This window comes from Echiichthys vipera (assembly GCF_963691815.1).
Source record: "Echiichthys vipera genome assembly, chromosome: 6".
Classification (NCBI taxonomy): Eukaryota; Metazoa; Chordata; class Actinopteri; order Perciformes; family Trachinidae; genus Echiichthys; species Echiichthys vipera.
This window is the reverse complement of record NC_139831.1, coordinates 22,470,516-22,483,015: the sequence shown is the minus strand read 5'-3', so window position 1 is coordinate 22,483,015 and position 12,500 is coordinate 22,470,516. Positions and strand designations below refer to the sequence as shown.

Genomic DNA, 12,500 nt, shown 5'->3' with positions numbered 1-12,500 from the left:
CACAGATGAGGTCCCTCTACTGCCTCAAAAATGACTGAGGAGATGGAATTTTTGTCTGCTTGTCTTTGTGGAATTACTTTGTGTGTTTGCGAGTGTGTATAGGTAGGTGTGCAACAGTGCTTCTGTCTCTCTGAAATTTTACATTTTGTCTGGGCCTCACTCCAAAAGGCTGTTTGAGGGCTGAAGCCTCATTTCAGTATTGATGTAAGATAAGTTGTCCTGGTTAAACAATAACTCTTGTTATTACAACTTGTTATAATTCCATGGTTATGATAACAATAGTATATGCACCTAAGTAATTGCTACAACATAGTCTGAATGCACAAAGATACATGTTCAGACGACAGGCTGTAAACAAGCCAAGCACTTAGCAAGATTATCTTAATTAATGTTACTCTTTTTGGAGGCACACCCAAAATACTGGAAACCAGACAAATCTGCCAAACTCATGTTTAATTTGTTCTGGCAAAGAGGTCTGGCACCTCTCCCATACACACAAACTTTCAGCTGCTTGTACGACCAGTCACAACCGATTATCTCCTGTGGTGTGGGTTTAAGAGAATGACTGACGGCGCCACCGTCCAGTCTGCAGGTCTGTTCAGCGCACAGAACTCAAACTGTCAAACTAGGCAGCGTTGATCAAATATGACATGATATTCTGTCACTGTGTTGCCGATTTCTCAGGCAAAATGCTTCCAGAAATGCACTTTAGTGTACTGTTTGTACCACATTTGTCAATTAAAGTTTGTTTGAAAGCTCCGAGGCAGGTAGATGTTTGTTTGCTAGCGGAGTCGGAGGATGTCTGTAACACTAAACCAAGGGTTTCACAGTAGTGTTATCCTCTGTTAATATTGTTCACTTTTTTCTATATTTCCTTGTTTATATTGCTTATAATATAATTTATTGTTTCTTATCGATGCGTTTTCTTTGTTTGCCATCTGCTTTGCTGCTTTAATAAGGAAATTTCCCCTTTGTGGGACTTATAAAAGAATATCTTATCTTATCTTGACACTGTGTAACATGACTGTACCGCAAAGATCTATCAGATCGGACACACCAGTGTTGAATTTTAGCAACTTTATGTAACTTCTTGTCCCTCTCTGGTGTGTCGCCATGACATTTTCAGATACTCTGTTTGCCACTTCATGCAGGTGCAGTAACACAAAAGGCACTGACCATGGGGAATCGAATCATAGCTCTGCTTCAACCGTGTGAGAGGCTGATGACAGCCGACCAAAATCTCTGACATGTCAGTGCACGCCCGCTTTAGACAACTTTCAGTCACTTGTCTGTGTTTTTGAGACTGTAGCTTTGCTTTACTTGCCAATGAAACTATGAAAATGTGTTTTTATTATATGCCAAGTTTTATTTAAAAAAAAAAGGATGAAGGACCGATACTGCCTGATGTCTGTGTTCTTCATTCTCTCTTAAATTCACTCAGTATTGTGATGGCAGGATTATTTCATTTTAGATTAGTTTCCAGTGAGGGGTTTGCTGTCGTAAACTTTACTTTTGCTGCTCTAGAACTACATTTATATTCAGGCCAGAATATAAATGCTGTCCATTTTAATCCTGTTCTGGATTTATTCTTTTAGAAAGGATATATGTTTTACAATGCAATTATTAAGTAATTAAAAAGAAACAATAAAAGTATTGATAAAGACCTGAACTGGTAAGAGTAGTAGGTAGTCATTACCCATTCTTAGTTATCATAGTCAAAACCCAAGAAATGGGAATTGTCACACTTTCATAGATAATAAAATTAGATATTATAATGATATATTGACCACCTAACTGGTGTCCCCTGTCAAAATGTGTTCACCCTACCTTTTACCACCTGTGAAACGTGATAGGATACTATTCTATATCTGTTGTCAGGAAAATGAAGCATTAACTTGCATTACTCTTATGACATAATTGCTGATATTTGGGATTTGAGAAGATAGCAAGTGGTTTCAAATAAGAAAGGTTAAAATCACAAGTCACAAAGTCATTATCAAGTGGAGCTAAGTGGAGTCTAAAGTCACCACATTAGTGACTCAGGTCTGCATGTCACTCACATATATGGTCCTCAGAAGTATAGTAATACATACAGTTGTGTGCAGAAATGTGTGTCAGCGCTCTGCTCTTTCTTCTGTATCTTAGCTTACTGTCTCTTTTATTCAGACTAGGCTAGTAGGACCAGTAGTAATAATGCCTGCTATTTAGAGTTACTGTATGCTTAACTGCACTTGCTCTGTGATCTCCTATCTTTTAGATGTCTTTAATACCTGCTGTTTCATAACAGCGTGTCTGCACATGTTTTCTTTGCTTCTAAAAACAGTTGGTGAAAACAGGTGATGTGCTCAGAGCCTGAAAATTTGGTTTGGGAAAACCGCTCCCCTCTCTATCAATTATTCAGCCAGTCTGTGCTCTGTGTCTCTCTCATCATCTCGTACCACTGATTGTTGGATTGGTATCCTGCAGGATTCTTCTTTTTCATTCCTACTCCACCTTTTCTCTCCTCCTTCCTCCCCCTTTACCTGTCAGGTACAGTGTGTGACACCAAGGAAAATAGGAGAAAGAGAAGAGAGTAGAAACAAACTCTCTAGACAGATCGAGGCTGAATGAGCATGAAGAGATGGCATGCAATGAAATATGAGGTTATTGTCTAAAAATACCCGCCTCTCACTGTCAGAGCCATCAATTTTATTATGCACGCATAAATCTACATGCTCCCAAATGCAAGAACGTGCGTGGCATGCGCATGGCACGTGCATGTGTGGCCCATGTGTGTATATGGACAGACACATACACACCCCAAGGTCAACCAGCATGCGCCTTTGCCTCAACTCATTTTCACAGCCACTCTGTGATGGCAAGGCCAGCAGTAATTAATCACAGTATCCCTAATGTGTGTGGAAATGCAAGGAGGAGGTGAATTGGTCAATGATTAGCATTCCATGTGACACAATGTATGAGTTTTAATGTGCTGGTATGCATTTGAACACGGGCACTGAAATCATTTCATTTCCTGGCTTTGTTGTTTGTCTGCAGAAGCTCCACTGTGAGCTCAGTGTAGGATGGGAATATGTCTATGGGCCACACTAATTACGAGTAGGAATGGAAAGTGTCTAATGTGCTCTGGGGAGGTAATTGACATTGATTTATGTTGGGGAGGAGTATGGAGGGGTTCTATCATAGCAGGCAGCCAGCAATCACAATTCTGTATCATTAGGCTGGAGTGTGTGTTTGCTTGTATGTGTGTCTGTGTATTCGTGTGTGAATATTGTGGGGATCTTTGACAGTGGTCCAGCATGGAAACGTCACACATAATTAGAGAGAGTTGACAGAGAACCCCCCCCCTTTCCCGAAACACCTCCTTCTTCTCCTGCCAGCAGCACCCCTCTTTCTCAAGTCTAAACATTGCAACCTTGCTGTCATGCATCCTCTCTTACACATGCAACACTCAAACACACACACACACACGCATACACACACACACACACACACACACACACACACACACACACACACACACACACACACACACACACACACACACACACACACACACACACACACACACACACACACACACAAACACACACACATGGCAGAAGAAGCAAAGCCCAAAGTCACACACTGACACATATTCCCACAGACTCAGACATAGGTGCCCACCCATGCACAAACAATACAAATGCATGTAGGTTTTCTTCCATGAGATTGCCCTGAATGTGCTACTAAACATTTAATTTGCATCCTCAAAGAGCAAAAAAAGCAACTTATGAAGAGGGCGGAGTAGGGTGGAGGATGGAGAGGGAGAGTATAGATGAGAAGACAGACAGTGAGAAAGGGGGGATGTATTTTCACTCCTTTCCAACCCTGTTCCCCATCGAGAGAGAAGAGGACCTGGACAATTAACCACAGAACAGAGAGTATGCTGGGTAATTAGCAGGAAGTCAAAGCTCGCATTCCCCTTGAGCGAATGGACACACACACTTTCGCAAGCACACGCCCGCACAGTGTTCCTTTTCTCAGTTCTCACAAACATGTGGTTGCTTAGGATAGCACTCTGAGAACAATCATCGGAGTACAGAGAACAATTAGCGGAGGTTGACTCGGTATGGGGTTGACTGAAAAACGGTCAGATCTGAGAATGAAACACAAGGCTTGGGGAGTGTAGGATGCTCAAGGATGGCGTCATGAGAATTGTTCCCTGCTACAATTGTAGGAAACAACAATCGGCAGATGGACGCAGTATAATGGGCATTCATTTGCTGAGTGCTGCTTTGAATGAGGACATGGAACACTTCTGAGGCTGAGTGATAAAATGGAAAAAAATATATTAATTTATTTATTTTTATTTAAAATATATATTCTCCCGCAGTGCTATTTTTTTAGTGAGCCGCTCGACCTCACTTGAAATGAACCTCTGCTAACATCACAGGAGTTTATTACATTTTCATCAAATATAATATTAGGCGTCTTAAGCTTTTGAGAAAATAAGCAGTAGTAAAGGTCCAAATATTTAATGAGTGAGGCAATTGTTCATCATCTAGTAGATAAGACGTGTCAGAATCTGTCTGATTAGACTCAGCAAAGGGACTCGGTTGATCAAATTGCACGTCTGCTTCACAGTAATTAATTGGATCAACATGTTGTTATGTTGGCTGAAGTTAGTTTGATAATTACCAGTTGGACCCGTGGATGTATAAGGAGAACAGCATTTCATTCCTATGCAAGTTGTGCAGTGGCGCATGAACCCAGAAATGTTTGACTTTCCTGCATAAAATGACTCAGATCTTTCACACTGCTTCTACACTTTGAGGCCCATAAAGCAGGTGCACTAGAGATTTCCTCAGGCTGAGCCTGTTAACACCCAGTCTCGCCCTCCGCTAACTTTGATGGGGATGAAATGATTTAATCATGCAACTCTTTTATACTTTCAGAGTGTAGGAAATAATCGTTTCGCAGGGGGTTGTTAGAGAAAATGCTCTTCCTGGGGGCCTGGTTGGACCATATAGAGTCTGCATTGAGTTGATTTTAGTTTAAAGTTCACACTATCCAGCTGGACTTGCATACATCAATGGCTGAGACTGGAAGTGGGGCGGAGGAAATGTCATGTTCCTTTACCCATGTGTCAGGGATTTTCACACTTGTAAATCAAGCAAAGTGGCACTAAAAGGAACAAAGTCAGTTTTGCAGCAGTGGTTATATTTGCAAAGCAGGGAAAAAAACAAACATCAGTCCTAGAGTTTTTGCTGTCTGCATTGCTGAAAGCATTTTTACTATATATGAATGTCTTAACATGTCGAATTTTTGTGTTTTATTACACTTTAAAATGAACTGTGAAGTCAACAAAGACAGTTTTGTCAGAGTAGTGGTTCTGCATAATGATATTGGGTAATATGTTTGCAGCATAGACTGTACAAATCCAAGATCATATCATTAATAAACCTCGCATGATATAATGTGAATTTTATGCATATTACAGTCTTGGTTACAGGGCTGGGCATGAATCTTTTCTCTGTAGCCATCTGGTGCTCCTTCTCCTCCACCCAATGTGGATCCCACAGGTAGCAATTCTGAATCTGTTCCTGCAGTGATGCATTTCATAGTAACCTATAGTAACACCCCCCCCCCCCATCACCCCCGGACCCTTTGCTGCTCCTTCCATATAAATTGAGATGCAGCAACCCTCTCCCATCTCAGTGATCTTATTTCTCCCCTAGAGCTGTGGCCTAGAGCGGAGAGAGCAGGGGGTGCAGGGGAATGTCCTGAGATCACAGAGAGAGATTGAAACTGGCATCAGCTCGCCAAGAGGCTCCAAGGGACCGATTGGAAACCAGGTACTTTCTCGCAAAATGCTGCAACACATGTACACAACATGCACTCGCATGCACACAGAGAAATGCATTCTTTCTGTTTGCTCACACACACACACACACACACACACACACACACACACACACACACACACACACACACACACACACACACACACACACACACACACACACACACACACACACACACACACACAGTGGCAGCAGCCATCTATAGTCATTTATCTCACCGGTAAATGTATCCATGTTCTACGGGCCCCAATCTCCTTTCTCTGCCTTTCTATCTTCTCTCACACACACTCCCCAAAACAATCTCCTTCAATCACCACCTCTCTCCCTCTCTCTCCTGCTTTATCTCTCCCTCCACTACCGTAAACCATTCCTTTCCATTTCCCCCCTCTCTCGCTCTCCGGACGTATATTTCTCTTCTATATCACCCCCCTCCCTCATCTATTCCTATCTTTCCCCTTCTCTGCCAATCATCCAACCCTTGGGGTGTTTCTAGGTGATCAATCTTCATCCTCTCAGCGCTGTCACACTATCGGGTCAAGCCACAACAAACACACATGCACACACACATTCAATATAACGAGTGGACAACAAATGCCAAAATTTACATATGATTACAGTGGGAAGCAGTCGCACTCGTAGATAACACACATGCTTTGATGCAAACATACACAATCGGGCGCCCCCTCCCTCACATGTGTACGTGTGGAGATGGTGTGACTCTCTGGCTTTGCTCGGCTGGCTCTGTCCCAGTCACAAGCTCCAGCAGCTTCAGCCAGCCCACCCAGCCTCCACCATCGCCAGACCAAGAGAGGAGGGCCCAATCTGGTCTGGAGGGTGGAGCTGGAAACTCTATCGGCCGCTGAGCCATGCCCAGCCCCACCACCTGAACATGTCCAAATTTTGGCAGCGCAGAGGGCTCAACAGGGTGTGCGAGTATGTGTGTGTCGCTTTGTTTAAATCTGTCTTTAAATCACAAAAGCTTCTCTGAAAAGCGGATTTATAACTTCATTTTTGTATAACAAACCTCATCAAAGATCAAAGCAACATTTCAAACAACAGAAACAACAAAAATGTTATGGCATATGCATCACCATGGTAATACAGGTCTAGATAAACAATTGCAGCTGGAAATAGCTTCTATTTCAAGCTGTACGTATTCTTGTTCAACACCTCGCTTCTTCTTATCCATCATGCATACCGACGTGATGCATCAGCACAGGTTGAGCATAGACCTGAGACCAGTGGGGCTGAATTAAACATGACCAGTGCTCATAAATACTGCACAGGGCCGGCACTCAGGGGAGCTTATCTGGGACCATCAGAGCTGGAAGCCCCAGCGCCCAGCAGGAGAAACACAACTACAGCTTGCAGAGTAAATGCTCAGAGAGCGAGCGAGCGTGCGTTTGCTAGCAAGCATGTAGTCCTCTCACTGCATGCCTCATGAATAGTAATACCTTGCATGAATGCTCTGTTTGCCTGGTAAGTGTTCTTTGTGTACTGGCAAAAGCGCATGTGTAGGGTGTGTGAAATGGTTTGTATTTCCTGCTCCCTCACTTCAGGGTGCGCATATAATAGCTTTGACACATGGCAGCTTTTTGTTGTACTGAGGGGTGAGGTAATGTATTTGAGTAGAACTCTTTTGCGAATCAGAGAAGAGCAATTTTCACTTTGTTAAGGTGGTTCATATGTTGGATTAAAGTGATGGAGGGGGAGTAGTGACACACTCTACATTATATTCTGTGGTGTGAGCTAAAAAGTGTAGCTTTTCGTCCAGATAAATCATAACAAATGATGTGCGAAAGAAAATATGCACGTTACCAATCAGTTGAATGGTTCAAAGTTCATGTCTTCCAACTTTGCCCTTAGACCTGATCTTTGCACCTTCATGCTGTGTATCACTGGCTTGGATGACTGCTGTATTAGAGGAAATATGAACATTGCACTGTCTCAGGCGTTCATTAAATTTGTTGGGGGAAGAATGTGGAAAATACAAACTTACCGTGGAGAAGGCAATTAGTAGGGAAAATAATATGTTGTGGGGGTGTTAAGAGCCATGTCGAATCAATATTTATAACCGTACATTTTCAAAATACAAAATCTGGTAATTGCAGTAGAATCCACATGAAGTGGATTTGCTTCCAGAGGTAAAGTAAATCTCCGTGGGGCTTGTGACACACTGTAGAGTTTAACATTTTAAAATTTTGACACCCAAATTTGTCCATTAAAATATTGTGTGGCTATCTTGCCTGATTCTTTATTAATGTTTGGTGAATGAAGCATTGTACAGCCTGCTAGAGTAGAGTTGTGAAAGATGTTTTAATTTTAATGGACCTATACTGAAGTAGTTTTTGGACATCTTTACAGCCAGTTGTTGCCAGGTGTACGGTAATTGTCGTATTCATACAATCATTTTGCCCTCTTTACAATGTATTATTAATAATGCCATAATGCCATTACGTATTCTGATTTGACCATTTTCTGATGCTTACAATTAGTTGTTTTTGTAGGTAGTAGTAGTTTAGTCTGTCCAATGTATGCACCAGTAAGCCCAGTTATTTATTTTTTTAGCTTATTTTATGGCTTTAACTGTTTTTATTCAGAATACAAACAGGCTTCCAGTTGTGCTGTCTTATAAGTCTTATATGTAATTTGATTTAGTAACAGGCTTTTTCAAAAACAGTCTCTCTGAAAAAACAAACAAAAATGACGAGTAGATTTGTAGGTATGTCAACAAGTTGTTAAACACAAGGTTTGTAAAATTACACATTTATGCCCATTTGTTCCCGTGGTTATGACTCACATACGATCATTTTCCTCAAAATATGATAATTTTAAGCCTCTGGTATAATAGTTGAACATTTCCCATCTTGCAACGCTGTTGACAGCTGACCTTTGAAGTAATGAAGCTCAAATATATAATAATGCATGCATACTATATGCAGCAGTATATGGAGTATAAATTGTTCCACTGACGATGCATTCATGGATCATGGTTTGCAGTCTGATACAGGAGTCAATCAGTAGGCCTGCAAATACATCTCTTTGCATTTTTATACTGTAAAGTCACAGTCAACTCATAGCTAGCAACAAAGCTAGCTTGGCAGACTATTGTGGCAAACCCCTCTCTGCAGCGCTGAAGAGTATGGTCTGCTGCTTATCATTTCAAGGATAAAAGACTCTGGTTTGTTTGGATTTCTTTCAACCAATCATAATTGTCTTGGGTGGCACTAAGCCCAAGAGCGGAGATACAGTAACAGAAGAGGAGAATGCCTGACATTTTGCGATGCGCCAGATACTAACTCTAGAAGATGGCAGTAGTGCAACATTTAGGATGCAAGCTGCTGTTTAAACCCAAAGAAGAAGAAGACAGCATCCTGCAAACTACTACAGAAGGCACTTCGTCACCAAGCTTCCAGCTGAATCTATTTCACAAGGACTCTTTCAAAGCACGAGATGTGTTTTTACTGCTGCGTTTCACTGGCTCGACAGTGATTTGTTCCAAGGTGACTAAGAAGATTGCCTTTCTATTGTGAATCTGAATTCTTAACATCCTAACCGTAACAAATGTTATGATTGCGTGAGTGAGTAAACAGTTGTGTAGCAGGTTCATCATCTCTTATTTTCTCTCCGACACCATCATTTTTTGCTGAAAGGAATGTGATCGAAGCCGCATGGCTCTGACCTTCCAATCCTCACTATTGATTACTCAAGGCTTAGTCCACTGCCGTGCTTACTGTAAGTGGCTGTAGACATTGGGCAGCAAACATGTCAACTGGAAGAACAGACAAAAACTACTAAAGGGAACATATTTCCTCTAACCTGGTCTCCAGCGGGACGTTACTGTTGAGAACCCAGCTGTCTTGCAGCTGGACCGACTCCGGGGTGGTTGGCCCATCTCCAGTGCCCGGAGCGGGGGCGTGAATGGGGTTGCGTCCCCCTCTCAGGGTGTTTCTGTTCAGGCTGTTTGCAGACTGGTGGGATAAGGTGTGGTGGTTGTGCGGAGGAGGCAGTGGAGGCCGTAGTGTAGACTGACTGTGGTGGTTGGCAGGCCCTGGAAAAAGTCGAGAAGAGAGAGAGAGGAATTTAAGTGCCACACTTCTTTGTGAAGGAAATCAAGGAGAGTGAAGGATTTCATTTCAAGATGCTACGAATGTAGGACAGAAATGTTATTTGATATTTAGTGTTTATTTCTGTGTGTGCCAAAATAAGTAAACCATTTCAGCTGGCAAATAACTTCATTAACATTCCATTATGTGCTACTTTTGTGTTGGCAATCACTTTGCCATAGTGGGTGTCATATTTTCAAATAATCGCTAACTTATTTTAGTAGGAAATTCCAGCTAAACAGATACATGAAATTTGATATTCATGTTTTCACATTTTCCTTGCATATTTTTCTACATTTTGTCCATCCCATTTTAGACAATTCTTCCATTCTCTCATTTTCACTCTTTCATTCGTTTTCTTTTTCACATCTGAGAGGAAGTGTGTGAGTGTGTGTATGTGAGCAGTATTAGAGCACTCCACACAGCGTGAGCCCTCATCTCTTGCTCTCAGACTTGGGGGAACATGTCAGCTAGAATCCAATACCAGCCCTTCCAACTCTGAGCTAATGGACTGTTGAGTGAGAGAGCTGAAAAACAAACCCGGATGACTCAGACAAGAACACCCATTCACACATCACCTTTCTATCTCCCTGCCTCTCTGTCTATCTGAATCAGTGGGGGATTTGAGTCCCGTCCAGAGCATGTGTGTGTGTGTCTGCGTGTGGGTTCGTACAGGGAAATCAATAAACCACATACTATACAGTATAGGAGAGCTTGACACCATAACATCACTTCTTGTACATTAGCATACTTTTGTCCACACAGTGACAGGTGCATGTACTCAAAGCACAACTGATCAAAAAGAGGTCAAATAATCACTTCACAAGTCGTAAATAAACTGTCCATTTTTATTGTAATGTGGTCTGAATAGAAACATGAATTACTGCAAAACACGCTAAGTCCTTGATGTTACATGTGGCTTTGAATTCTGGCTCCACAACACAGTTTGCCTTTCTTTCATCAATACTACGCTCCACACTTTCATCATTATTTTACACATCTGAGCCTGGAATACATTGACTGTGTTTGTTTCCACAGTGCCTTACTTGTGCTGATCAAAGGACGTAGTAAGCGCGAATACTGTATGCACACATATGTGTAGGGTGAAAACAACAGCAGCAACTGCTTTGTCAAGCTGTGGGATCACACTTAACCTCCCCTATTTGTCATCTCCTCTTGAATAAATTAAGAAAGGAAACAATGTGTGAGAGGAAGAGAGATGGGTAAATGCGTCACATTCTCCTGTCCCGCTTTTTCTGCTTTAATACAAGTCAGTCAAGAGCCTAGATTGTACTAAATATGGACTAAGCCTGGAAGTCACCTTCAGGTTTTTGAGGAGCGAAAATTAAGCTTAAAGTGGGTGGTTCTGGCCTCTTGGCAGTGCCTGGCGCTGCCAGGAAAGAAAGAGGTGGAGCGTGGATGGAGCTGAGGTGGGCCAAATCAAGCCTACAGTCTATGCTAGCCACCTGTGATGGCATTCCACCTGTCACTCAAAGCAGCAATGTCCTTAATTATATATAGCTTTAAGCCTTATAATAATTTCAAAGGGTGAAATTCACTACCATACAGTTGTCATGAACGAGGGAATTAGCTATACAAACCAAATTAGGTGTTCTGTACCAGGCTTTAATGATGTTTATTTCTGCTGTAAAGTTGGACATTTTAAAATTGAGGTCTATGGGGAATCAACATTCAAGAAATGGCACTTCTGTGTTGGGTTCATTTTTCATTCCCTGAGGTTGCCGCATAGTCAAGAGATTCCATGGAGGCATGATTGACAGCACTGTAACGAACAGAGCAGAGATGCACACAGCAACCAGTTACCGCAAATAAATCTTAGCGTATTTATAGCATTATGTCTTCTAGCATGCCTCACTTTCTCTTCCTTATTTCCTTCATCCTAGACAAATGCTTTGAGCATATAGGGGGCAGCGAACTCCGTTGCAGCTGCCGCTGTAATGGCAACCAGTTTGTAAGGTGACCTGATTCCTCCTCGCCACCACTGGGGCGCAGGTGTCACCCGCATGGCGCTGTAGAACAGATGCTTGTGAAAGGAGAGAAGAGCGGAAGAGGGGTAGGAGATGAGAGAAAGATGGAGGGGCCTCACCTCTGCTACACTGGAGAGACACAAAACATCTGTTTGCACATGCAAAGATTCTCTTGGGAGACACAGACACACATACTGTACATGCGTGCATACACTCGCATTTGCAAACATACATGCAGTTACACACCTGTGAAAAAAGTCAAACTCTTGCATCGTACATGCAGAGTGTAAATTGATATTAAAGTATACAGAGAGTTTTATTTTTTCCTACTCTCCTCCCCCTCCTCCCTATTCTGCCTCATTTCTTCTTGAGGATTGTTTTCCTCCCTTTCATCTTGCTTTTATTTGCATTTTGTTTGTGTCCTTCACTGAGATGTAGAGCACTTTGAGATCAATCTTGTTTGTTAAAAGCACTTTACAAATTTTTTTGACTTGTCTTCCCCTCTCTGCAATGCCCTTATAAATGTAAAATTGCTCCGAAACTCCTTATCTGCATAAATAATA

The 12,500-nt window shown here is 42.0% G+C and overlaps 1 protein-coding gene across 1 annotated transcript in view; it reads right to left on the bottom strand.

Annotated features, from left to right (window-relative positions):
• The window catches only part of tenm2a (teneurin transmembrane protein 2a), a gene marked incomplete at both ends in the record, with an annotated part of 168,389 nt that overhangs the window by 51,592 nt on the left and 104,297 nt on the right, over positions 1 to 12,500 (bottom strand). The window contains 1 exon segment of the mRNA XM_083915704.1: positions 9,663 to 9,894. Coding sequence (XP_083771830.1) covers positions 9,663 to 9,894 — 232 coding nt within the window.